This window comes from Chrysemys picta, chromosome 19, assembly GCF_011386835.1.
Source record: "Chrysemys picta bellii isolate R12L10 chromosome 19, ASM1138683v2, whole genome shotgun sequence".
In the NCBI taxonomy this organism is placed as follows: domain Eukaryota; kingdom Metazoa; phylum Chordata; order Testudines; family Emydidae; genus Chrysemys; species Chrysemys picta.
The window spans coordinates 4,696,964-4,724,425 of NC_088809.1; the positions used below are offsets into that span (position 1 = coordinate 4,696,964).

Here is a 27,462-nt window from a genome sequence, read left to right on the forward strand (position 1 = left end):
CTCTTAGGTACCATAGGCTGGGATTCCCCTCATTGTTCCATCCCCAGACACTATAGCCCAGGTTTCATCTTCCGTCACTCCCCTCCCTATCTTAGGGCTTTTCTTGGGGCTCCTTTTAATGTCCTCCCCCAATTCCCCCAGTCTGTACTGTGATTTTGAGCATTGATTATTAACAGAGCTCCCCCGCCTACATGGGAAACCAGGCTAGCACCTTGCTGGTAAGAATGGGGTTTTAACAACTGACTAGTTTAATTAATTAGTTCATGTGTATAAAGCACTTAACTTCAGCAGTGCTCAAGTACTATGGTTGGACTCCCTGAGAGAAGGGTCTTATCTCATCCAGTCTTCATGCAAGTCTGAAGAAGTGAAAGGAAAACATTTTCCCATGTTTAATTATTTTTACCTATACTGTATCTCAGTAAAAAGGATCTGACTCTTTGACAGAGGATCCTACTTTTGCTGAGAACTAAATGGAAATGAGACACTGAGAAAGGAGAACTGTAACAGGTTACCCCCATACATCTCAGGTTCTAAATCAAGTAAAGGGGTGTGAAATTGTTTACAAAGGAACTAGAATAGATCACAAGAAACTAGAATAGATCTTCCAATCCACTAAGATAAATGTATGAAATATGTTTTCTCAGCTTTTATCTTTTCTCATTTCTCAGATCAAAGTGAAATAAATATATCTGTTTATATATATTTATCAGAAATATTAATGTATCTTGCATTGTTCCATTACTGTGTATAACTTCACTTGGATTTGAAATAGGTCTTAGGCCCTTGAATATGCTTCTGTGTTATTTGCTGCTTATGACCACTAGGTGTCACTGTAATTTAGTTAAAACTACTTCATTACCTGTGATTCTGAAGCCATTAACCAGAAGATGTGTTTTTCAAGTGAGCAGTAATTGACTATATTAGTCCCTGATGATATGACAACAGGGAATTTGTCTTCCCAGGTCCCATCCAAATCTATGACATAGGTCACTTCTGGTCTCTCATTTGGAGGTCCCTTCTTTGGCATGCACACTCCCACCTGAACTTGAACAAACCACATTAATTGCTGTTGGAGTCACTTTCTTTGTGTTTGGTTCAGCTCCTACCGATCTTATTAGTGGTGTCATGTTGGTATGATGAGCTTCTAGTGGGATAGAAACCGGTAGTCAGTTGCTTTTCTGGCCGTGATGTGAACCTTTATCTTCTGAAAAAAAATCCTGTCATCACCAAAAGAGAATGAATATTAAAGAAAGCTGGTGTTAAGTGATTGGAAGAAGAAATTTATGATCTGATTTCTTTCAGAGGGGCTGAGTGCCTGCAGCTTCCATTGACTTCAGTGGGATTTGTGAGTTCTTGGTACTTCTGAAAATCAGGCCACTAGTTTTTATTCCAAAGATGGAGACAAATAGGTCAGCATGAGTAGTCTGTTTCCATCATTACTCCAAAAATATTAATACTTTTTGGGAAGTCTTTTTAACTGGTCTAATTGCAGAGCCTATAAATCCAGCAGAAGTGGTCTTCTCTATTTATACTGGGACCTGTTGTTTGTAAAAATAAACTGTCCCGTGCTTTATTTATTTATTTATTTATTTTCCCCTCCAGAAATTGGAATCTCTAAAGAGGAGGCACTAGAAACCTTGCAAATTGTAAGAAGAGAATGTCACAGTAATGCAAAGACTGCTGGTGATCCGGAAGCTGTTGGGAAGTGCACAGCACTAGAACTCTTGGCAGAAGAACAGGCACAAGGCTTCATCATCACCTTTTGTTCAGCTTTAGATGATATTCTGGGAGGTGGTGTGCAACTAACAAAAATCACGGAGATCTGTGGAGCACCAGGTGTTGGGAAAACCCAGTTATGGTATTTTATTTGTATATTACCTCTGTGCAACTAGGGATTTAATAATACTGATTGTAACTATGGCCAAAGTCCTTTATTCTTGTTATTATGGCTGCAACCCCAGATTCCATGGTGTATTACAGAAATATCTTGATACTGGTGATATCTCCTGCTCAGTTTACCCCTCACCAGAACTAACTGTCACTTTAGAGATAAATTTGGAGTGGAGGATTGTAGATAATGACATATTATTATTTAATTATCGTTCTGTCTTTAACTCTTTTTGTTTCTTCTGACAGTATGCAGCTGGCAGTAGATGTGCAGATTCCAGAATGTTTTGGGGGGCTTGCTGGAGAAGCAGTTTTCATTGATACAGAGGGAAGCTTTATGGTAGACAGAGTGGTAGACATTGCAGCTGCCTGTGTTCAGCACTGCCAGCTTATTGCTGAAACACATCAGGAAGAAGGTATATTACCAAACCGTGTTCCTTTCAGCATGGTAGGCTAACATTCTTATACTGGTATATGTGCAAAACTAATTACATGTAGGCAAGTTGTATTGCATTTAAAAGGTTTATTTTACATATAGATAGCTAGGAGGACAAGTTGTCAAGGTGTCAGGTCCAGCAGCCTTGGCATATGACTATTAGGACCACATTGAGCAAAGAACTTGTTGATGTTTAACAGATTTGAGCGGACACCTATATCACATGAGTTAGAACCCACACATTAAATATTATCTGGTTAATTTTGACTAATGTCATTTTGGTCAGCTGGCTTGACAGTTATATTACTGAACAAAATTGTTGTGTTTTTTTTTTTTTTTAAACTTAGTTATTATTTTTGCATCAGTCTTCTCTGCAGGTTTCAGTGAATGTGTGTGCATATCCTGAGACAGCTTCTGATACAATTTCTAGAAGGTGATTGTGCTGCCCACTTTCAAGACAGATGGAAAGGAAATTTCCTTCCACTTTTAATTGTTGACCGATAACTTCCTTTTCCTTTTTTTACAAATTTTCAAATGTTGTTTTTGTTGTTAGGTGCTGGAGACAGGGGTTGGAGGAATGATGAGAGTAATAATGTGTTGAGCACAGATTTTTTTTTTTTTTTTGTCCCCCCCCCCAGACTTTCAAAAATCCCTGGAGACTTTCTCCCTTGAAAGTATTCTTTCTCATATCTATTACTTCCGTTGTCATGACTACACAGAGCTGCTAGCACAGGTCTACCTCCTCCCAGACTTCCTTTCAGAGCATTCAAAGGTAAGGGTTACTGCAGACTTAGCTGAAATATACCTTACGTATTTGGAGTTGTATTGAAGACATTGAGGGTTTGTTCATTGGTGTGAGAAAAGGTTGATCAATCTGAGTTTCCAAGCAGACCATGAGCCTGGGAACTGAGATTTAACTGCTGCCTAACCTCAGATGTAAAAATCTGTGCTTCTTTCTCTCTCAGTTCTTGCTACCAATTTCCTCTTCCTAATAATTTCCTTCCTTTTAACCTGCTTAATCTCCATCCTAATGCTACGACTCTTGAGGCACCACACCACAAATACTACATTTTCTTAGTGCAACAGGTGCCCTTGGAAAATGTATCTCTAGGTCATGTTTGCATTTCATCAACATGATGTAATGATGCCAGGATGACACAGTGCCAGTTTTCTCCCCCAAGGACAGCATCCATCACCAAAAGAACCTATCAGCATCATGGCAGCCAGAGGCTGACTCTTTTCTCTCTCTCAATACGTTTTCTGTTGCTATGAGCAACTTGAGCCTGCAGCTTAATTGTATAGTGGACAACTGCTGAAAAGTTGCCTAGGTTCTGAGTGTAACAATATTGTAATGCAGATTTCCTCCACCTCCTTTCAAGATGTTTAGATTCTTCAGGGCAAATTTCTCCCCACCAAGCTGCTCTGTGACTCCGTGTAACAGAGTACAAATGACTATTGTTTAGGAATGTTATCCAGGTTGTAGCTAATACTTAATTTTCCATTTTTGGATGAACTTTTTAGTTTTAGTTGTACTTGCCTCTGATATTGCCCTCTCTTTGCCAGGTACTAAAGGTTCCTTGTTGTGTTGGCTACCCAGGAGAGCACACAGCCTCATTAGCACAGTGGCAAAGGGCTGCTATTCTGTTGTGCCATCTGTGCAGATTATTGATGCTTGGCTTTGAATCTGATATTCTGATGGTTGGGAACTACAAGACTCTCTGGTGATTTCTTCTCCAGCCTAATACGTGACCTAACAGACAGTTGCAGTGCCATTTTGTGTTAAAAGTGGCCCAATCCCTCCAAGCAGCCTCAGAGCTAAGACACAGCCTGGGAACTCCAGAACAGCTCCTAACTTTATTTTGTATTATGAATGACATGGATCCTTTTTTCAGATACACTGCTGCCCACCAAGGCTAAGTTACTTCCATAGGTACTGTCTACCCTACAGAGAAGACTATGATTTATAGGAATTAAAACAACTTCAGCTTGAATGGGTTGGCCGTGGTGTGGACAGGGCAACTGTTATCAAGATTAGGTTATTGTCTATTTTGAGTGCCTTAAACCCACAATTCTGCTAATTTTGTAACAAATGCAATAGAAAGAAATCTGGTAAGTTACCATCATACCTCAGTATCTATTAATCGGATAGGCATGTAGATGGGGTAATACAATTTGCCTTTCTAGTATACTGAATTATTGTACTGTTAAACTGATTTGCTCATTCCTGTAAGGGCAGGAGTGAATTTTATAGCCAAATATGAGGCACCAGACAGAATCTTATGAAAGAGAATCCCTGGGGAAAAATGAAAGCAAGCAAGGGGGTCTTGTTTTAATTCTGATTTCAGCTCCACCTCCCGTTTCAAATTCTTCTTTCCTGTCGGATTCCCAGTGCCATTTCCCAAAGTGACATTTGCTGCAGGATTGTACGTTCCAGCCCTAAAGCTATTTTCCAGTGATGTGTTAAATCAATAGTACAACAACAAGGTTTTCCCATTGTAATTTTCAAGCTGTTGCCTTGCCCAGTAATGCAAGAATTTGCAGAATCCCATGATTCTGCTGTTTTAGCAACCAGGCACTTGAACAATACAAGACTACCAGGTCTCCCTCCCTCCTATACTTGAAGCAGTTTTGGCCATCATAACAGCTATTGCAAATGAAGCTGGAATAAATCAAAATCCTCATCTGCTATGGATGGTGATGAGCCTATAGCAGTGTTTGTATTCTAGTTTTAGCTAATGAATGCTCCAAAAGAAGCAAAGCAAACATCTACAGGGGAGACAGACACTGAACTCCATAGCGCAGTGCCTGGTATATGTGTAAATTTCTGTTAAAATCCATGTTTCCAAGCTTGATCTCTGCTTACAGCCTCAGTACCTTGATGAGCTACCTTAACAGTGAAGTTCATCCTGTTCTTTTGTGAGGATGAAATTAAAATGATAGGAATTAAAGTTGAGGAGGCTGAAAAGTAGTAACTGATGCTTAACTTTCTCTTCTCCTGTTTCCATTCTCAACCACTAATGTTGTCCAGCTTTTTATCTTAGTGTATTATTGGTTATTGGACACACACAGATAGCAAATAGAAGATTTTAATTATTTTATATGAAATAGATTCTGATACACTTGAAATATTCTGTTGGATGTCATCACTGGTTTATAGAATACAAGCTTAACACCATTTTTTTTGCTTTCTATGTTTAGGTCCGATTGGTTATTGTGGATGGAATTGCCTTTCCTTTTCGCCACGACTTTGAGGACCTCTCACTGCGAACACGGCTTCTGAATGGCTTAGCACAACAGTTGATCAGCATAGCAAATGCTCATAAATTAGCTGTGAGTTTGGGTGTGAGTTGAGTCAAAGGAGATGCAGTTTTACAATACGCAAAGTACACAACAAGACTCTACTAATGCGGTTATCTAGGCCTGAAAACAGCAAAATAAAACCGCAGGCATGCAACTGAAACTTGTGTTTGCCTGTTAGCAGATACAGTAGCTGGATATTAACAACCACCTGTTAATAGCAACATTTTGCTGGAAGCCAATCCTGTACCATTGACTTTAATGTTAATGGAATTGGATATTAGCAGTGGTATACCGCTTATTCATCATGGTTTTTTGGAAGAAAGCCCCCGCTGCAGGCAAGTTTGGAGGGGAGGTTGTGGGCAGAGCAATAACAGGGTGGGGAGGGCTACAGCCCAGATGGCATAGCTGCACAGTACCTCTCCCTGAGCTGTGCAATGCTGGGGGGCTGCTCCCAGCGAAGGAAGTGCTGGGACATGCTGAGCCCCAAGCACCAGAGAGCGCAGAAAGAGCACCCTGGAGCTCCTTGAGCCCCTAGCATCTCCACACACCATAGAAAGCCCCAGTATCTGGGCTGCAGCTCCCCTCCCCACTGCTGCTCTGTCCGCAGGTGTGTTTGTGGGGCTGCAGCCAGGGAAGACACATTCCAGTGGTGCCTTCCCTGACTGCAGCCCTGCAAAGCCGCCTTCCGCTAATTAGCAACAACTGGATAATGGCAACTTTTTGCTGGCATCTGAGAGATTGCCAATAAGCAAAATCTGCTGTAGAAAGGACATGAAGCAAAGGGTGGACAATTAGATAGTCTTTCTCTTGGACTTGGCTACACAAGTAAAATTGACCTGAGAAGTATCTTATGAATCTACTTAGTTAAGTGATCAAATACCAATCTGTAGAAGCCTATATTATTTTATACTTTCTTTCTTTGTGCCTCTTGATTGGGGTAGGAATTTTAAATATGATAGCAGATACAATAAAACCTGCTGGTAGTGGAGTGGAAGTTCCATGGTGTTTCAGTGGACTTTCCTTTCTTATGCTCTCTGCTTACAGTGAAGTTTCACTTTGCTACAACTGGTTTTCACTATGCTTGCTAGTGAGAGGACTATTGCTGTCTTTCTGCGGGGATTATCATCTCCCCTCTCCTCTGCTCTGGCTGAACAGTAGAAGAGAAATTGCTACTAACCTGTGGAAGGAAGGGGCAAAGACACACAAAGTTGACCACGCCCTCTCCATCTGAGGGGACCGAAGTGGTGAATATGCCTTGTAGAGATGGAGGGGGTGCAGAAGAGAGTCTACCACCATCATCAGTAAGGTCAAGAGGGAATGTTTTCCCATGGCATCTGTTTTATGTTACAGTGAAACACCACTTAAAGTGAAGTTCTTTTCACAGATGTTTAATTCTGCCCAGTTGAACTGGCCTTTTGTCACTGGTAGCTTCTCTTATTAAAAACATCTAGAAAAAGGAGAGCTAGAGCTTGTGCCTTCAGCTTCTTCTCCCCACATGTGTGCACACATTTAAATAAACTAGGAATCCTTAAATTGTCTTAGATTGGGCCTGTTGGTTTAGAAATAACTACTGTTTTCATGAAAGGACCACATCGAGGGAGGAAAACCACTTTCTTTGCTGTGGTTTGGCTCATTGCTCTGGCATCCATGGAAACCCATAGTTTCCTGCCTGTAAATTGTTTCTGCATCATTTACCCCAGTATGAAAGTCTGCAAATGTGCAGCCATCTAGCCAGCAGATGGCACTCAGGAGCTACAGCTAAATATAGGGGTGTTTTTTGAGATCTTACAACACAGAGAAGCATTGTTCAGGAATTCAAGCTTCCACAGTCTCAAAATGGTGCTTGTCCACACAATTGCCAGGTGACTTGATTCCCTGTCATCCAGACTGCTGTCATGCAATTGGCTTTTGTCTGTACTGCTAAAAATAAATCCTCCCCCGTGTTTCCTTAGATAACTACAGGAAGGAAAACCGCATAACTGCATTCTGCCAGTGTAATACCTGTGTGCCTGCTGGTGACAGTAAGCCACACACATGAATTATGAAGGGCTTTCCTTCATGGGTAGGTACCAGGGGATATATGTATTCTGTAACTGTATTTTGTACACCTTTCTCTTTATTCCCATCCAGCCCATACATTAGTTGTCTTGTGAACTTGAAAGAGAATCGCTTTCATCATATAGGTCTCTTTCCTTGATATGAAATGATAAATCACAATGTATAGGAAATCGTCTAATGAATTAACTAGTCAGGCAAGAATTGTACAGCAGTAATAAAACCAAACACTGAAAGACCTTGGGTTTGGGATAGGTGCTGTTTTTTTTTTTTCCCCAGTAAACTGAAATGAATATTACAATGAAGAAAATCTGCAAAATTACCAAATCTAGTGTATCAAGTCAGCTGCTACCTCTCTTGCTCCTTTTTTATCTCTTCCCCACCACTACCTCCATTCTACCAGGAATCTAATCTAGACTGTCTGTGAGCCGCCTACGAAGATTCATGCTGTAAAAACACTCCCCCACTCTGTCTGTTCTCTTGCGTATTGCTTTGTATTGTACCTACTTGCGCATTTTTAGACTAGAAGCTGCAGGGATTCTGCTAATTGCAGAGCACATGCTCACTTTGTACATCACTGTGTACATTTATGGCACATTGGATGATGTCTACCCCTTTGCCAGAGGGCCTATGTATGTGAATAATAGAATTTGTGTTAACTACAGTTTAGATGTCTGTGTAACGTACTAGCTTGTAAGATGTTTGGGCATCTAGGATGAGGAGAAGGTTTAGCTTTAGAGCTACAGTCCTGAATGAGAGCAACCCCCCCCCCCTTAGCAGACTGAAAATATTTTTGCAGAGTTCTACTAATCTGCTCTGGATAATGATACCGTAAATGTTCCCAGCCTCTCTTTACTGTGCAAAAGTCCCATTGCAGTCAGTGGGAGTCTTGCTTGAGTAATAATGGCAGCATTAGATTATTAATATAGCTTTTCTTGATGCAGACTTGGAAAATCATTTTTTTTTTCTTACATGACAGTTTCCCTGTATTTTTATGTTTTCCTTCTCTTCTCTCCCCCCCCCCCCCCCCATTTCCCTTTAGGTAGTTTTGACAAATCAAATGACAACAAGGATTGGACAAAGTCAGTCCATGTTGGTACCTGCTTTAGGTAGGTGTTTAGTCAGCAAGTTGAAAATTATATTATCCTTTGAATGTTTGTTTTTCGTGAACAAAAACCTGAAAATGTTGGCTGTAATTTCTGTGGCTGCAGGAAAATGCTGAGTATTGGCAGTAAAATTACCTGAACCTGTGATGACTTAGTGCTGCTGATGGAGAGACCTGAAATACAACAAGCTATATTGTTTTCACTACAGGCCTCAGTTGCTGCTATTAAAACTAATCCTACAATCAAATATGGCATCTGAGATCCCAGCCTAAAAAAGGAATTAATTTTTAACAATTTTGTTTTGAAAGCGATGTTTTGTAACCTTTTAAGTTGCAGATTGGGAATGTTACTAGTTTGAGCCTTTGTTAGGACTCCTAAATTTGACTGAATTGCTTCTTGAGGGAAAATAGTATAGATTCGCTGCTTTATTAAATGGGTACAGTAGCTAGTTTCCAGAATCTGAAGCTAATGTCTTGCAGCATGTCCCACAAAGACATAAGGGGTAATGGCCCCACCATGCTTTCATTTTCTTCCCCTACAATTGCCTGAGAACTTCCCATCCACACCCCTAAATATATTCAAACACAGTGGCAAAGTAAACCTTTGAAACTGTACTCATTAATAGTTTCCAAAAGTGTTTCAGATTTGGTGTACGCATTGGAACTATCAGATAACCTGTCATTGTGTAATCATGAAGAGGTGGGGAGATTCTGTGTGGGGCACTCTACTTTGATTTATCCTATAAGCAGAGTAAAGATACACAAGAGTAATTTGTATGGGTGTGGGACTGTCTACTGTGTTTACAGGGCAGACTGAAACAGTTTGCCTGAAGGATGGAGATTTGGCCTAATTAAGCTTTAAATTTCCTCTTTCTTGGTTTATGTTGTAAATATATTTAATGTTGTAATTAAACGGGGAAACATTCTCTGCATACAGCTTCACCTTCTGTGAATCAAGTAATGATTGTCTTGATTATTTGAGGGGGGGGAGGCGGGAGGGAAAGATGTTCCCAATGAATGTTCAGCCCTTGAACCGTTTGGCACAGAAGTAAGATAAAATGAACAAATACAAGGCATCTCCTTGGACAACATTGGATTTTGAACTGTGCATGCAGATAAAGACCTTGCTTTCAGTATCTGACCCTTTGTCGTCTTTACCTCCTGCTCTCAGCTGTATTCATTATTTTTGGCAGCCTTTCTTGCTTCAAAATGAATTAAAGCTAATAGATTTAACCTTGTTTAACACCCAGTGTTTGGGAAAACTGCTCTGTTTACTGGGTCACAGTGAAGAATGTGAAAGAAGTCCATTTAGGTGATATTCCCAAGGTGTCACGAACTGTCTTGTGCACAGTTTTGAAATTAAGGATTTTTTGACATAGCCTCCCCATTGCAGAAGACATAAACTGTATGTGACTCTGCCCTAAATATGTGTGCAGCTATATAGATTTGTTAAACTAAATTGCATCTCCTGCTACAGTGAAGGTTTGTCCTCCGCTGGTGAAATATTCAGGCTAAGGACCTCTGCTCAGCCACATTTCAATGTTAAGCAACTGCAGCTCAGAGGCTGAGGATTCTGAAGTGGCACAAGGCTGTGTGCAATTTGATTTGTATTTACTCTGGAGATCCACCTATTTTAAGTGTTGCATTGGAGAATTAGGAGAGTGATCTGAAGGCCCTCTAGATCAGTGGTTCTCAACCTTTCCAGAGTACTGTACCCCTTTCAGGAGTTTGACTTAAAACTACTTGCTTACAAAATCAGATGTAAAAATAGGAAAGTGTCACAGCATGCTGTTACTGAAAAACTGTTTACTTTCTCATTGTTACCATATAATAATAATAATATATCAATTGGAATATAAACATTGTACTTATATTTCAGTGTATAGTATATTAGAGCAGTATAAACAAGTAATTGTATGAAATTTTAGTTTGTACTGCCTTTGCTAGTGCTTTTTACGTAGCCTGTTGTAAAACTCGGCAAATATTTAGATGAGTTGATGTACCCTCTGGAAGACATCTGCGTACCCCTAGGGATACATGTACCCCTGGTTGAGAACCACTGTGTCGATGGTACATCTATGGCAATGGTCTCATAATGAGGCTAAAGTAAACTTGTTCCTCAAATGTTGATTACAGCCAAAGAATGATGGCTTGTTAGCATCTAATCTATTTGTATCCAAGTCAGCGATTTTCAGCCCTGCTGCCTCTGGTTGTCTGTCTTCTGTCTCCCCCACTGAATGTTGTTTCATTGATTAGTAGGCCCTAGAAAAATCTCTCTTAAGAGTTCACAAGAGCTTTAATCCCTAACGTGTTGTTCGGTTTCCTAGTGGAAGGGAAGCCCTAAATTATGAATAAAACCCAGATGCTGGAAGGTATTAAGTCAGGAGCTTTCTGGGAAGGGAGCTGCTTTCTTTCCTACTGCTGAGAGCTAAAATGGGTGTCCCTAGACATTTTTATGTGGTATACTTATCCATTAGGTCCAATATTAATCTGCAGCCAGTTTAACTCAGAAGCATCTCATTTTGTCATTTTTTTATTAAATATGCATGGAAATGTTGTTAAAATGGAAATTGCACCCATTTGTAAAACTCATGTTCTGACCTCCAGTTGAGAACCATGTCCAAGAAACACAACCTTAAATCTTGCTTTAGCATGATGGAATGGGGCCTGGCAAGTTGCCTTGAAGGCCTAGGTGTATTAAGCAATTTAATTTGAGGATCTTTTATCAGAGTTCTATTGCTTCCCCCCTCTGTGTGCAGTAATGAAGATGTGATGGGATGGGACTGGTTACAGGTCAGAGACCGACAAATATACTGACTCGACTCAGAAGTTATGGGGTTGTGTTTGGATGAATAGGGTATGCTAGCAGTACTTAACTGGATGACTGCTTTAAAATCCAATCCATCTTCTGACTACAGAATGTCTCCTGGAACATACAAAGAAAGACATCTGCTAGTACTATCTATAAATTGATTCACACTTCAGCTCGTAGTTAGATGTGAACAGAAATAATGGGATTACTTCCCTTGAAATGGGGCAATTGCCCCAATTTCTCAAGTTTCTGAGCATTCTACTCTACTTCTTGAATAAGTCAGAGGAGGGCTCTCAGAAATGGAGGATTTAGCATAACAGTCTTAAACACTTTAATGGTCATAATATTCCCTTCTTATGATCCAAGATTTTGGGAGGAAAATAGCAAAGTTTGTGCGTTTACAAATAGAATTGAGAGCCAGATTATAACTGCCTTAAATTTAGATGCAGCCATATAACCACTATACTTTTTTCTCTAAAGATGGGAAGGCTCCTCTTAGTCATACTTTCATGCTATCACTGGTGTCTGTCCTCTTGCTAAATGTATATAAAAACTTTTTCTGAATATAAAGGTATTTCTTCAATCTTAAAATCACACACACAAAAATCCAGGGGAGTAGATTTTATTCCTTGACCTTACAAATTGGTAAAATAATTAAGGAATCCTTATTTCTGGGGGTATTGAGTCATATCACTTTTGTTTGTGTTCAATCATCTTTGTGGATGAATGACTTTTTTATTTGCTGTTTAAATGTATTAATGCTAATGCATTGTAGGAGACAATAAAGCAGCATGTGGGATTTTTTTTTTTTTTTATCTCTCTTAGGGGAAAGCTGGGGACATGCTGCTACCATCCGTTTAATCTTCCACTGGGACAACAAACAGAGGTAAGTGAAAGTACAGGCTAGTAAATTTACAGAGTGTGCCTACTGCATCTTCCATTTGAGAATCTAGTTCAGGTTGAACCCAGCGGCCAAGTGGGATCTGAGTTTGATTTCAGGTCTTGGTCTCCCATTCTCTGGGCTGGTAGGGCCCTACTACAACGGTTACTAGGTCAGCCTGTCAGTAGGGTGGTCACCTTTCTGACAAACTCCTCCCTCCCCATGTGATTAGCATGCTGCAGCATTACACTATGTCTTTGACAGGATGTCATGTAGCATCAAAATATCAGTCTGGTGGCATTAGCTTCAAGAGCAATTTGGAGACTGGTGGATAATAAAAAACTGTACTTGGCATTTACAGCTCTCTTCATCCATACACCTCAAAAAGCTTCACTAAATAAGGTAGTGTGGCGAAAACAGTGTTCTTGCACTTCTAAGCTCTTTTGACCTCACGCATGGTATGTGTGAGATCACACCCATGGCAGATGCCATATTATCTGAAATGCATGGTGGGGGGCGGTGTGTGACACCAGCAGGGTGGGATCACGCCAGTGGGGGGGCCGACAGGAGTAGAGTACCTGTATTTAAAAAAAAAAAACAGGACAAACTTTGCAGGTGGGGAAACTGACGCACAAAGAAGTTTTGTGTGATTTTGGGCAAGCCGGTGTGTTAGCATAGGGGTTCTCAAACTTTATTGCACCGTGACCCCCTTCTGACAACAAAAATTACTACATGACCCCAGGAAGGGGGACTGAGGCCTGAGCCCACCTAAGCCCCACTGCCCCAGGTGCGGGGGCCAAAGCCAAAGCCTGGATGGTACGGCTCAGGCTTTGGCCCCGGGTGGTGGGGTTTGGGCTTTGGCCTTGGGCCCCAGCAAGTCTAACGCCAGCCCTGGCAACCCCATTAAAATGGGTTCGTGACCCACTTTGGGGTCCTGACCCACACTTTGAGAACCACTGACTTAGCACAATGGGGTCCTAGTCCATAACTCGGCATTACAGTAATAAAACTAATTAAGAATAAGATCTTCTGCCTCCCAATCCCTGGCCCTATCCATTGGACCATTCTGCCTCCCAAAGCAGGATCTCCGTACTAAAAACTGAAGCACCCCTTTCCTTTCTGAAGAGCTCCCTTTAGTTCGCCTCCTGACAGATGGTGGGAAATTGAAGGGGAACCTTCAGGGCTCAAAACAAAGAGGGTGACTTCCCCCCCCCCTCCCCCAAGGGAGCAGTTCGACTTTATCTTTGTCTGCTCCAATGTGACTTCCCCCGCCACCACTTCTTTTTTCCTTCCTTCCTGTATGTTCCTAGCCCACTTCTGTTATCTGCTTGCTTGACTTTGTCTTGCACATAATATCAGTGTGTAGATATAACTATGGCAGCATAAAACCTCCCTTCTACTCCCTAATCCTCTGCAAACAATGAACAAACTAGACCAGCTGTTGGGATTTTTGTTGTTGTTTTTTTAAACTGTGGAGAGAGAGCTGTGATTTTTCTTTTCTTTTCTTTTCTTCTTTATGCATTTGAGAGAGACATGGAGTGATTACACCAGGCTGTTTGTTTTGGAGTTAACTTGACATCCCTGATCAGCCAAAAAGCCCCTTAGGAAGAGGGAAGCCGCATCAGCATGTGGACTCCAGATGGAACAAAAGTTCTTAATCATAAATACTCACTGAAAATAAAGTTTGCAGTGACATTTTGACTGTGAGGCCTGCCTCCTTCATGAACCCACTGGAATGATTGAGGTATATTTAGCAGATAGAGAAAGCAGAAAGAGTCAATATGCATAGAACAATATTCTTCTTTACCTTTGTATATGGCATGCATCTCCTTATGAGTGACCTGCAAAGCTGCTACAGTTTTGAGTGCTATTGACTATTTTAGACATGCAACAAACAGCAATAAACAAATTCTGTTGTATCTGTAAATGATCCAGATATAGCTAACAATCCTTGTTTCTGTAGCTGTTATTGTGGAGCTCATGTGACTGTTAGAGTGTCTTCCTGCCTTGTCCATTATGCTTTGGTTAAACATGATACCTGCCTCTCTCTCCACCCTGCCAGCAATGGAAATTTCAGTGCTTAATTACAGTGGGGTTTGTTGCTGTGAGAACAGACCCAGTTGACTCAGAGGCAGCTAGCAGAACTCCAACTGAGTGCCATAAAAACATGGCTTATGCTGCTTGAGATTTAGGCTATTTTGTAAAGTACAACCCACACTTAAATGTTCTAAGGAATTCCCTATATAGTTAATATGAAGTGGCACTCTTCCTCAGGCTGTAATTACGTGCTCTCTAATAGAATGGCACCTAAGGGAGAAAAACAAAAAAAACCCTAAAAATAATTAACAGGATCCTTGGCAGGGTATCACAGTTTGGAAGGTGACAAATTGTTGCAAGGCAGAACTTTTTCCTTATGTTTCTCAAGGGAGCGTATACGCTTTAGGGAGGTATGCATTCACAGGGCTGGTGGGACAAAATCTCTTGCTGTTCAGATATTTTCTAGTTGTTATTTTTTTGGTATTACAGTGGTACGTAGTGGCCCCAGCCAAGATTGGGGCTCCATTGTGCCAGGCACTGTACTAACACAGTACAGAGATAATTACTGCTGCAGAGAGCTTACAGTCTAAATAGACAAGAATGACAAAGAGTGGGGAAGGGAAACAGGCACAGGAGTAAGCGATATGCCCAAAGTTGCATAGGTTAGTGGTATGGCTAGGAATAGAATAAAGGTCTCCTGTGTCCTAATCCAATGCCCTAGCCACTACATTTTATGTATAAACCTGAGAAACATCTGGGAAAAACTCCTTGCTTGTTTCCCAGCTTGTTGGAACGTACTAGATACAGTTAAACCTGTCTGTCAGCTGTTTCTCAAGGCCAAATCTATTGCTTAATGGAGTAGAGTAGAATTGTACTCAATGTCTTTCCGAAGTGAAACACTTCCATTATTATCTGCATAGGGCCAACAGCACCTCATGTACATATGAGTAAGGAAGCAAGTCTCCGCCCTAAAGAGTTCACAATCTAAATAGACAATGTGCTGTGCACCCAGAATTCCCATTGAGAACAGTGCTGAAACTCTTGAAAATGTAGTTGTTTTATTTTAGATACCTAAATGGGAGCTGTTGAATGTGGTGCTCTTTTGAAAATCTGACCCTAAAAGCCTAAAGTTTGCTTTATATTGCGCTGTGAAACATTGCTAAATCTTTTAGCAGGGTATATTTGCTAATACTAACAAAACCTGTTTTGTTTGACCAGGTTGGCAACATTGTACAAATCACCAAGTCAGAAGGAGTCGACCATACCTTTCCATATTACAGTTAGTATTCATTTTGGGGTGAAGATTCAGTGATGGGAGGAGGGGTTTATCCAAAAGGAAGCTTGCAGAAGGTGTGTCTACAGCTCTGAGTGCACAATTTGTTCCTTTAGAACACTGAGTGCAAGACAATTTACTGGAGGTAGCCATGTTCATACAATGCTGAGTGACAAATTACATATTGTGATATTTGCCTTTTATGAAGTGCTAGTAGTTGTACAGATCCAAAGCACTATATAGGTACAAAGTAATATTATCTTTCTGTTCAGATTAAATGAACTCCAAACTCATCTCTTCAGTTATCATTTAGGTAGCTACATGTAATAATTGTTTGTCACAGGTGCTCATGGTAACATGTTGCCATAGCATTTCTTGCAGATTTTTAATGGTATCCATAATATCTGAGGTTTTCATAGTGAACAGAAATCAAAGATTTTGTTCATTTCATTTACAAACCTTGGGAGAAAAAAATGTCATTTAAAACATATCTTAATCCTCTAGTCATATTTCTAGGTGCCTTTTCCTGTCAGATTTATTTTGTAAAATAAACCAATTCCACTCCATCCCTCAATACAATCTGAAAATGTGGCTCTCTTGAGTGCACGGTTATCAAAGATTGGTTGAAATTTTAGATTATCCAGGTTTGTCCTTTAGTCTTGTTGAACTTCTTCAGCATAGATTTCAAAGGATAGATAAATTCCATGAGTGATAAATTCTGTATCTAATTCTTCCATTAAATTCAGGTTTGGTGGTAGACATCCTATGTACCTATTCTTAAATATCATCTTAGTAGTTAGACATTCAATGCTGCAAAATATATGATCGAACATATCTACACCAAGATACAAAAAGCTGGTCTTATAGGCCACAGTTTCTCAACCTTTTTGATACCAGGGACCGTCTTGCTGCCTTCCTTAAATTGTGTCAGTGAGATCTCAGGGATCAGTGCTGGTCCACAGACTGGTCGTTGAGAAACGCTGTTATAGGCACTTCCATGCCTGTAAACAGACAGGCAAAAGGGTGTGGTCTGAGGCACAGGCTAGTAACTAGGGACTCCTGGTTCTGATCTGGACAATGACACCCCTCCAGGTTATTGGCAAGTCAGTTCACATCTCTGTCCCACAGTTTTTCCACTTGTAAAATGGGGATAATACTTAGCTGTCGCAGAGGGGTTTTGTGGATTCATTAATTAGTGTGCTTTACATGTTCAGCATTAAGTGCTAAGTGTTATGAATTTCAGCATGACATTTCACTTAACTTTCCCAGATTTTGTCACTTTGTAATTTAGCAATGGGAGACTGACACAAAATCTGTAATTTTGAGTGACCAATGATTGTTTAAGTTCTATGAACACAAGAGCTTCAGGTCTCCAGGACTGGCGATGACATTCCCTTTTAACTGGTTTATAACGTTAACTATCCTTAGTGATTCTCCTGTCTGTAAAATAGAGATAAATTAAAGAATAACTCAGTGGGGCCACATTATCCCTGTCTAAAAGTACGAGCATACTTCATGAAGCTATACAAGAATGATAGCTCTTCTCTGATGACTGAAAAGCATGAGGCTGAAAGCCAAGTGCCTTCAGCACATGCACAAGGTATCCAAGCACTTCATACTTTGTCATGCCACTGCTTACATAACTAGTGGAATGCTTCACCTAGGAGCCTAGTGTGTTAGACTAAATGAATTCTTGGCTATAGGTCAATCTTTATGCTGAGGGTAAATGGCAGAGATTAGATGCAAGCAGCAGTGAAACACTAAACTTTAAGATTCCCCATTATACAGTTTAGAAGAACACTTGAGATGCTTAAAATAGCAGATGGATGGTACAAGTTCTGCCCTTGTGGGATCTCTTATTATTTGTTCCTTTTTAATTTTTAATTTTATTTTTAAAAAATAAAGTCCCAGTAAACTGTATGTGGTGAGACATTTAGAAATACACAAGAATCTATAGAGATTGGAGTTCAGTCAAAACCTTTTTACTGGCTTTGTTTCATGGATTGAATTGGTCTTGCGCATAGGACCCACTGGCCTTTTATAAAAGTCACATACTTGATAGTAATTCTACCTGATTTTTCACACTGCACCAACCTGAAATGTCAATTCTTCAGAAATGCTCTCTGCTTCTCCATGTGTCTTCCTGAGCATTCAGGATCCTGGCAGCAATTTTTTCTCCTGATTAGCCCCTTTCCTTCTCCAAGGCCCTGCATTGTAGTCACAATCCTTCCATCAGAGAACAACTGTGAGAGAGTCAGCACTGACCCTTAACTATCTGGAGAGATCAGCATGAGATGCTTCCTGCATAGCATTGTCAGTCTGGAGACAGGAGGATAGAGAGCCAAATCCAGGCCTCCCACGTCATAGTGTATAATATCCCTTTTCCTCACATGCATGTGTCTGAAATAAGACACACACTTAACAAAATTCATTTTCTGGACCTGTATTATTTGTAAACTTTTTAAATCCAGAAATTCTGAATCATGAGCTAATCCTAAAGCAACTGCCACTGATGCTAAACAAATTAATCCTCACTATAAGATCTCAATTTTTTTTCCTGTGTCTGTCTTTGGTCACTTCCACATTCTAACCCACATTTGGGTTTTGGCAGATGAGGTACATCCCAGCATGCCCCATAAATCACAGTTGTTGGCCACAAGCGCTCTTGTTCCTGCAGTGATGATCTGAGCAATTTGATAAGACAGATTCAGACATGCTTTTCTGTAACAATGTGGTGTCTTGTTGCAATTTTCAGATTTAAAAAAAACCCAACTTTTGTCCTGGGGTTTAAAAGTTCCCGTTTTTGAGTGCAAGTGTGATTCTAGCACTGAATCCTTCAGGGCTTGTGTCTCACTTTTGAGGGAGTTTTGCTTGAGTAAGAAGCAAAGGATTTGGCGTTCAATAGGCAGTGTAAGTTAATTTACAAAGTAGCAGTGTTCCATAGCCATAGTGGTGATTAGTGACAAAAGGAAAATGATGGCCTGATTGGGGATAGGAAAATATCTTTATAAGCTCTCTTCTCATTTTACTTTTAGTTGGCCTGTAGGTGGAAGAACTTCCTTATAATTCTGATTTTAGCCTGGATTAGGAACACTTTAAACAAATTTTCTAAAATAAATGACATTTTTCTGACCTGATTCTGATGTTGGGTTGCACCAGTGTCACTCCATTAACTTCGAGTTACTCTTGATTCTCACCACTTTAATTGAGATCACAGTCAGGTCCACTACTACTGGTGGTTTTGTTTGTATCTTACAGCCTCATGGCTTCCGGGATGTGCATCCTCCACCTCCAAGCCAGACCCCAGCAGAAGTTGAAATTAACCCTCGAAAACGGCCACGGATAGAAGGGGACAAACAATAGTGATACAAAGGATAAACTTCAACAAAGGTGTTACGTATGAAAATGTTTGTACTATAAACATTGGTTCAACATTGGTTCAACATCCAGGGGAGCCTGAGAGACTATTTTAAACCAAAACTGCTGTGTCCCAAATTACTTTAATATTAAACCCAGAATATCCAAGTTTACATAATGGCAGTGCCATTAAAAATGTTTATTTTTATGACCTAATTTGGCTTTACTAAAATGTTTTCTACAACCAGGGGCTTCAGCTTCTTTAGTTGAAGAATATTATAGCTGCTACTTGTATGTCTGAGCACGAGAGAGAGAGAGAAACACTTGCTCCATGGAACAATGGGATCCGATTCAGTACATCAGATGACAAAGTCTTGATCGTGCATTCGCTTGTGTGTGCAGCTGAACTTCAATAGGGCTCCATACAATGGTCTGTCCATATGGAACAAGCTGCAGGATAAGGGCCTCTGTCAATGGAACTGAAGCACCTGCTTAAAGATAAGAATGTGTTTAAGTGTTGTGCTAAATCAGGGCTTTAGCCCTTAACTACTGTAATGTCCATGTTGGAGACCAATCAAAGCTTTCTAACAGCTGAAGCATTTGTTACTGGCCATGGTCCGAGACAGCATACTGGAGCAGAAGGACATAGGAATTGTTGTACTGGATAAAACCCAATCTTGGTGAATGGGAAACATTTGAGGTCTAATCTACATGGCTGGATAGTCTTCAGCCTCTGTTCTGTCTTTCTTCTAATAAAGGATTTAGTATGGTGATCCTAATCACTAGGGCATGTTTTGTGTGTAGTCCTAATTTAATTTAGAGAAGAGAAATGTGTTTCTTAAAAGACAGCAGTGTACTAGCAGCTCCAAAATCTAAACCGAAGGGAAGAACATAAATGTACCCACTGACAATGCAGCAAAGATCTGGCCTCTCTCACAGAAAATAAACCTTGACTGACTGAATGGCAATTCAAAATATTAATTATTGCAGGAACATGGGGGTGGGGGGGGGGGGGGGGGTTGCTGGTTACCAGAATATCTGGATGCATTTTATAAGGTTTAAATACAAAAGCAAATATTTACCACAAGGGGAGTATGTATATATTACTTGACACCCTTGAAGCACAGAACTTGCTAACTTGATTGCTGGGGAAACCTAGCCAGCAGCCTAAATATGAGATTCAAGTTGTGGGAGTCAGTAGCTATAATTTTTAATTTAGTAATTCATCCTAAAATTGACTTTGCTTTGAAACAAAATTCAGTGCTGAATGTGAGTCACAAAACCTCCTTCTTTATTTAAAATGCTGAAAAAGAGAGTGACAGTGATTTCTGGATCATTATAGTGTTTAGATGTAATTTGCATAATACAATACTGAGGGGAAAAATATTCAGGTGCCATCATGAGAATCAGGTATTGTCAAAATTAAAAATCCATGAATCAGGGAGAGCTATGTCGCAGAGGAAGAAAGACGGCGGGGCTTGTGACTCAGACAAACATTGCAATGCAGGAGACACAGGCAAACAAAAGGATTCTACCGCATCTGATGTCAGCAACCAAATGCTTCATTTGGGAATAATAGCTTCCTACGTCTTGCAGTGCTAGAGAAGGGGGAGTCTGACACAGTGCGCATGCCTGCTTAGCCACATGGAAAACTGCATTGATTAAGGGTCTTGTAGCACCATTTTTAAAAGCACTGGATTACTACTGATGTAGATACTGATGGTTGCTACTCTGTAAGGATATTTATGAAAAAAGTCTTCTCTGTTTCAGTTAATTTACCTTATTCTAGTTTAAAGTGTGCAACAATTTCTCTATCTTCAAGGGGAGTATTTAAAGATCTCTCATATTTAATGCTAAATTCAGATTACTTATTTTTATTAGTTATTACAGTAGCACTTGGAGACCGCATCTGAGACCAGGGTTCCATTATGCTAGGCATTGTACATAGAATAGTCCTTCCTCTGAAGAGCTTACCATCTAAATAGATGAGACAAACAAAGCGTACCGGGGAAACAGAAACACAGAGAGGTAAAGTGACTTGCACAAGGTCACACTGCAGATCAGTTGCAGAGTTGGGATAGAAGGTAGGTCTCCTAACTCTTAATGCAGTACAGTAGCCACTAGATCACATCATCCATAGCATTTTTCATCTAAAGATCTCAGTCAATTACAAATGTCAGTTAAGCCTCACAACTCCTAAACAATGTATTCCAACTTGTATTTAGGTGTGAGACTCTGAGTACATTTCCATGACCTAGAGAAGAGTTCTGTGTAAGCTTGAAAGCTAGTCTCGCTCACTAACTGAAGTTGATCCAATATAAGATATTACCTCACCCACCTGGTCTTTCTAAACTCCTAGATGAGTCATTTCATCCCCATTTTCAGATGGGAAAGTTGAGAGGTAGAAAGATTAAATTGTCTAAAGTCACACAGTTTAACTAACATCGCTGGGAATAGAACTCAAGCCTCCTGACTCCCAATCTGTTCCTCTAATAATTAAATACACTCCCTCCGATTTTACAAGAATATGTATTTACACTAATATGTATTTTTATATTGTTTTGTTGCCTAAATATCAAGGGAGACCTGTTTGGTATAGAAGTGTTCAGAACATTAGCTTTATGCAAGAAAATATAGCTTCTGGTGTCAACCAGATTAATTTTTTTTAGAAAGTGCATATTACATAAGGATAGCTTAAAGGAATACATTTTTGTTTTCATAACCGATGGATTTTTGCACTGTTCTAAAAGGTGTCGGATATAATAATTTAGTGGCTAACAGAAGTCAGAACACCCCCTCAAGGCAATGTGGTCTTGTGAGTAGCTTCCACTGTTTTGGGTTGTTGCCTTTTTTGGGGGGGTGGGAGAAGGGAGGGGAAGAGAGATTTCTGGAGTAAACCACACTGGTGTATGACTTCCACTGGGACAGTTACACTGTTATAGCTACACTAGTGAAAATGCCTGGTATAGGCTAGCCCTAGAGAGAAGGCTCTAATGGCTGAGATAAAAGTAGATGTAGTGGGCCTGATTCAATACTCCTCTGCATGAGAAACTCTGCTGGAGTCCATTGAGCTACTCCAGATATACACTTGTGTAAGTGAGAAAAATTTGTCCATTGTCTCACCAATTAACTCTCTGGTTATGTTTTTTTGAGGCTGGAATCCTTTGTTGCACTTTGTATATTACTTCAAAGCAGCAGTGTGATGTAAAAAAAAAAAGTGAAGAGGGAATTTTATGATTGCACAAATTAAGATACTAACCAGCCAAGTTTGCAGCATTGAATAAAACAAAAATATCAGCTTGTTTGGTTTGTTGCTTGAATGCCAGTCATCTCTAAATGCAGGAACTGTAAAGATGGGGCTGAGCTTACTATTATTCAGTTTGGCACTACCACATTAAACTTGCCTCTGGTGTGAGGAGCTATTGTGTTACCATAACAAAATTCCAATCTCTATCACAGGGTTTGGCAGTAAGAAAACATGGTGACTGTGATGTGCCTCACCTAGCAGCAGAATGCTGCTTTGAAATTCTTTATTCTAGGAAGAGAAAATTAACAATGTATTTCCTCCTGACTCTAAGTGTTCTCTACTTTGAAAACAGCTTTTTTCATTAAGAATCACTGGGAAACCAGTTAGCTTCCAAGAAGAATAAACTTAAAATGCATGGGGGTGGAATAGCTTTGACTAGATGTGGAGTCAGGGTTCAAGTTGAGACCAAATGTGCCTCCATTTAAGTCAATGGCAAAACTCCTGTCCCTGCTGAGGTCAAAATTTGGAATAAAGTGCCAAAGTGGGGAAAAAAAATCTAAAATGTGAAACCAGCTCACTTATTGGTGAATTTAAAGTATTTTTTCTTTGGCAGTGGATACTGGAAGCTCGTTATGGCTGGAAAGCTTTATAAAAAGTTTGCAGCATGCCCTGCAGATGGTCAGACTCTGGATGCTCATTCCTCAGCTGAATCCTCTTACCCCAAAATGTTTTTTTATCTGGCTCTCATGCTATAAGAAAGTGTTGATGCTGCTGGAAAGTGGGTTCTGCTGTGCTGACTCACTGAGCCAAGTATCTTATTGCCCCATACAGCTATGAGGAAAGTGGGAGTGGTGCTGTAAAGACAGATGTTCTAGGGTTAGGGCTGACCAATCAACACATAGGAACCCAATAGGCAGCCAAGCCCGGGGAGAAGGTTTGAGCTGAACTTTCTCTTTTTGGTGATCTCTTTGTTAAAATCATCCTGAGGGAGAGGTTCAAGTTTTTGACTCTAAACAACGTGTGGACATTTAGTGAGAGAGGTGCTGGGAAAAAAAAAAAAAGTCAGATGAGATTAGTCATTTATAATAGTGATTAGTTGACTAGTTAACTTTTGTCACTATCAGCACTTACATTAATTTTGTACTTTTTTAGGACTAGGTTTAGAATGAGATTGTAAGACATTTCACTGATAGATTGTCCATGGCAAAATCTTTTCCCCTTTCCTCCCAAGCCCATCTTTTTTATTTGGTATGAAATGTGTAAATTGGAATGAGAAATCACTGAGACCAAGGTTTTAGCGGACTGTTTATACTGTGTTCAGGATCATAATTAGGTAAAAAGACACATTCAACAGTATTATTCTGCCCTAATTTACAGTGATTATATTTGTAACTTATTTTATGAGGTAATGAGGGTTGGAATGATCTGTTTTTCCTAAGGCAGTGGGGCTTGAGTGAATTTTACCCATAAATATATTCACTATAAAGCACCAAACTACAAACTTGTCTTCTGTAAGCAAGAAATATTTTTATTAATAACATTTGTGCTACTGTAATATTATAGAAATACTAGTCTACATAGTCATGTAGAAATTATACAAATAGTTATCAGTGCTAAGAGCAAGAGATGAAAATTACTGTACAAGGAATAGAAATGTATCTTGCTGGAAAGATTACTGTATTTTTGACAGGACAATATATTATGTCTTACCTGAGGGCATAGTTTTCCAAGCAATATTTTATAGCTGATTCTTGCCTGCTGTTCATTTTATTAAGGCCCAGTTTCTATGTTCAGTGAAGTCAGTGGATGTTTTGCCATTGACTTCAATGGACACTGGATAAGTGTCAGATTACAGAAATCACATAATTTGGTTTCAACCAATCAGAAAGCAAGGACATGTTTAAAAAATAAAGTTTGAATATAGTTCATATGAGAAAGAAAGGAAACTATGGAGAGGTAATGAAGTGGCTCTTACTAGATCTTGGCACTTCCCATGCAGCTTCTTTGCAGTTATATGGGTGAAATTCTAATTTAGTATGGTATCTCACATTGGTTGATTTGGGGGGTTAAAATTAATCACTAGAGTTTTAGCAGCAAAGTACCAAATACATTTGATCAGTGTTTCTCAACATAATTAAAAAAAAATAACTTTCTGGATAAAAGAACAAGTTGTTTTTTTACATGCCAATTGTGCCTCTTATAAAATATTGCATGTGAATATAAGATTATAACAATTAGTTACACCCTTTACACCACCACAGGCCTCATCTTACATTTGCCTGGTAAAAGATTTGGAACACATTACACAGCAGGATGTATTAATCTCTCCAACACAGTCACTCATTTTATACATTTCTGTATTTAAAGATATACTCCTATGTAGAGAGGTACCTAGTGAGATATTCAAAAGCATCTTGGCACCTCACTCCCACTGAAATCACTCTTGAAAATCCCACCAGGCACCTATCCGCATCTTTATGTGCCTAAACACCTTTAACAATCTAGCCCTTAACCGCTCTCTTACCTTAGGATGAAACTGGATCCGCTGCACTGGGGTGAATTTCACTCAGTGATTAAAATATCACAACTTTATCTCAAATGACAGGTGCTATAAAAATGAAAAGTATGAAGGCAGGGCCTAGCACAGCAATGCTGTCAGTAAGCCTTGTTGTTTGCTGATAGCCCAGAGCTCTGCTCCACTCATCTCCATTTAGCTGGGGGGAGAAAACTAATACTCTTATGAGTGACTGATTAGTGAAGTGGATCAGCCTCAGAGGGAACTTACTGGATTCTAGTATACACCTGTGTGTTGTATGATGGCAGGCTTTGACAGCATCCAGCACACACAACCATGGTGTGGTCATGAATGTTTCCAAGAGACAGAAACCATCCCTTTGGCACTTACCTGCAACCACACTTCAATCACACATGATTTTCTGGCACAACATCTTTGCCTTTGCTTAAAAGGAAACAACACATGTTTGTCTCTGCTACTACAGTATTTCTTCTTCTATTCGCAACTAGTTTCCAGGGGTAGGCCTCTTGGGGTGCTGCTTTTCATTCATTCTCCCTCCTGTGTATCTCTCTCTAATAGTTTTTCAAATCTAAGTAGTGCTACGCCTGCACTTAAAATGTGACAGCGACACAGCTGCCCTGCTGTAGCACCTCAGCATAGCCACTCATTACAGCAATGGGAGGAGTTCTCCCATTGCCCTAGTTAATTCACCTCCCCGAGAGGCAGTACCTACATTGACAGAAGGGTTCTTCTGTTAACCTAGTGCCATCTACACTGAGGGTTAGGTCGTCTTAACTACGTTGCTCATGGGTGTGGATTTTTCAATTTAACTTTTGAGCGTAAATCTGGCCTCAGTAACATGGACTTTTTCTCACTTCTGCTATTCAAACAATGAGCTGAATGTTTTGAGTAATACCTCTAAAGGATGAGAAGGAATGGTAAGTTGGAAACCCCTTGTTCTGGAATGCAGCTAGGTATTTGAGCACCATCTCTGGACCTGAATCCTTAAGAACAGACTTGGCCTGGGAGAAAAGGAATAAAGTTATGGACACAGATCCTTAGGAGCGTGCCAATAGAATACTTACTGTGGTATAAGGACAGCAGTGACTTAGATTACTGTGTCTTTAAGACCTAGGAAATTCTGGATTCAGTGTTCAGAGACTTGTCACTTGAAAAAAATTGTAGCTGTAGGTTATTGGAGACTGAACCTAAAAAAAAAAAATTGGTGCTTGATGTTGCTTGTAAACAAAGGCCTTCTCTCTGTACTAACTTAGTTCACTTTGTTGCTGCACTTGTTTGGATCCAATCATTATAGTTTGAGGAGTGATTGGCTTATTGGATTTTGGCAGATATAAGAATATAGAACACTTATGTCTTATGCGTCACTCATTTCAGAGACACATTTATTATACCATAGTGGTATATTTTTGTGAAAAAGTGCAAGTAGGTTTTGAATCACAGTGTCTTTCATCGCATGCTTGCAAGATGCACAAATAATGCAATACAAGGATGGTAGTATCTTTCAATAGTACAATACAGAGTGTAATGCAATATATTCTCATGATACAAATGTGTACACAGTGCTGTTGTAAACGTAAGCTGGTCAAACCCAACAGCAATAGTCACTTAAAACTGAGAACATTACATTCTATGTGCAAAAGGTTTGGTAATGCCTGCTTTAACAATGGCTCCATTTGACCATGTACACAAAAGTTACCTTCCAAAATGTCTTCTTGTTTGTTGCAGAGACCTTTTAAAAGATCATGTCAAAATAATTTGTTTATAGGCTTTTCTGTGATGATACACTATTGGAGCACATCACAATAAGTATATTGAAACACCTCCAAATATTTGATGTTCCCAAGTATATTCTACATGCCAATGTACTAAAGTTTCTTTCATGGTTAAAAAGAAGCATTTCATCATGCTCTTCCATACAATTCAGGTCACCTCCCCAAGGCCTGCTCAAATCCTGCTACACTGTTCACTTGTACTTCTGCTTTTTATTCAGGAAATCAATTGGAGATTTGACCATGAGATTAGGATGTGGGTAATATTAAAAAATGTTACCTATGACATGAAATTTCATTCTTGTTTTCCTGCTTTGAACATTTGGCTGCAAATGTGTTGATAAATATGCCACACACCTCATTAACTCTTTAAGTAGGAATGATATGTATCAGATTGTAAATGTCAGTTTTACTAACACCGTTTTCCACATAGGCCATAAAGAAAACTAATGTGTTACGTAAAGGAGGCCCTGAGGACTAGATAGCATCTCTGCAGGAAGATATTAAAAGAAGTTTTTTATAGGTACACTTTAAAGGTAACCGAGAGAGGAAAAAAGTGTATGCCATTTATTTATTGCTTCTACATGTTGAGTAAAGAAAGCTTGAAAAGTAGAGGATTATTTTGGGGGGGCATTGGGGGTAAGCTGTATGTTTTTCTTTCTGTATAGCTTTTTATATTTACATTTCAGGTCTTGCCTACCCTGTTTTTCCTGGAAGACAATATGAACCACTGGACTCCTAGTAAGATTGTAATATCACATGTACAAA

The 27,462-nt window shown here is 39.7% G+C and overlaps 1 protein-coding gene across 13 annotated transcripts in view; it reads left to right on the forward strand.

Moving 5' to 3' along the window:
* Window positions 1–27,462, forward strand: part of RAD51C (RAD51 paralog C) — a 28,196-nt gene extending 734 nt beyond the window's left edge. The window contains exons 2-10 of one of the 13 annotated variants that reach the window (XR_010593846.1): window positions 1,603–1,858; window positions 2,137–2,303; window positions 2,962–3,095; window positions 5,522–5,653; window positions 8,721–8,787; window positions 12,421–12,481; window positions 14,003–14,219; window positions 15,731–15,791; window positions 19,044–19,921. Coding sequence is in view for 11 of the 13 variants with exons in the window: in XM_042857923.2 (XP_042713857.1) it covers window positions 1,603–1,858; window positions 2,137–2,303; window positions 2,962–3,095; window positions 5,522–5,653; window positions 8,721–8,787; window positions 12,421–12,481; window positions 15,731–15,791; window positions 19,044–19,148 (983 nt within the window). In the remaining 2 variants the exon portion in view is untranslated. Of the gene's footprint in view, window positions 1–1,602; window positions 1,859–2,136; window positions 2,304–2,961; window positions 3,096–3,886; window positions 4,193–5,521; window positions 5,654–7,575; window positions 7,686–8,720; window positions 8,788–12,420; window positions 12,482–14,002; window positions 14,220–15,730; window positions 15,863–19,043; window positions 19,922–27,383 lie in introns of those variants that run through there. The other 12 variants (XM_042857923.2, XM_024099676.3, XM_024099675.3 and 9 more) reach the window with 12 other exon arrangements.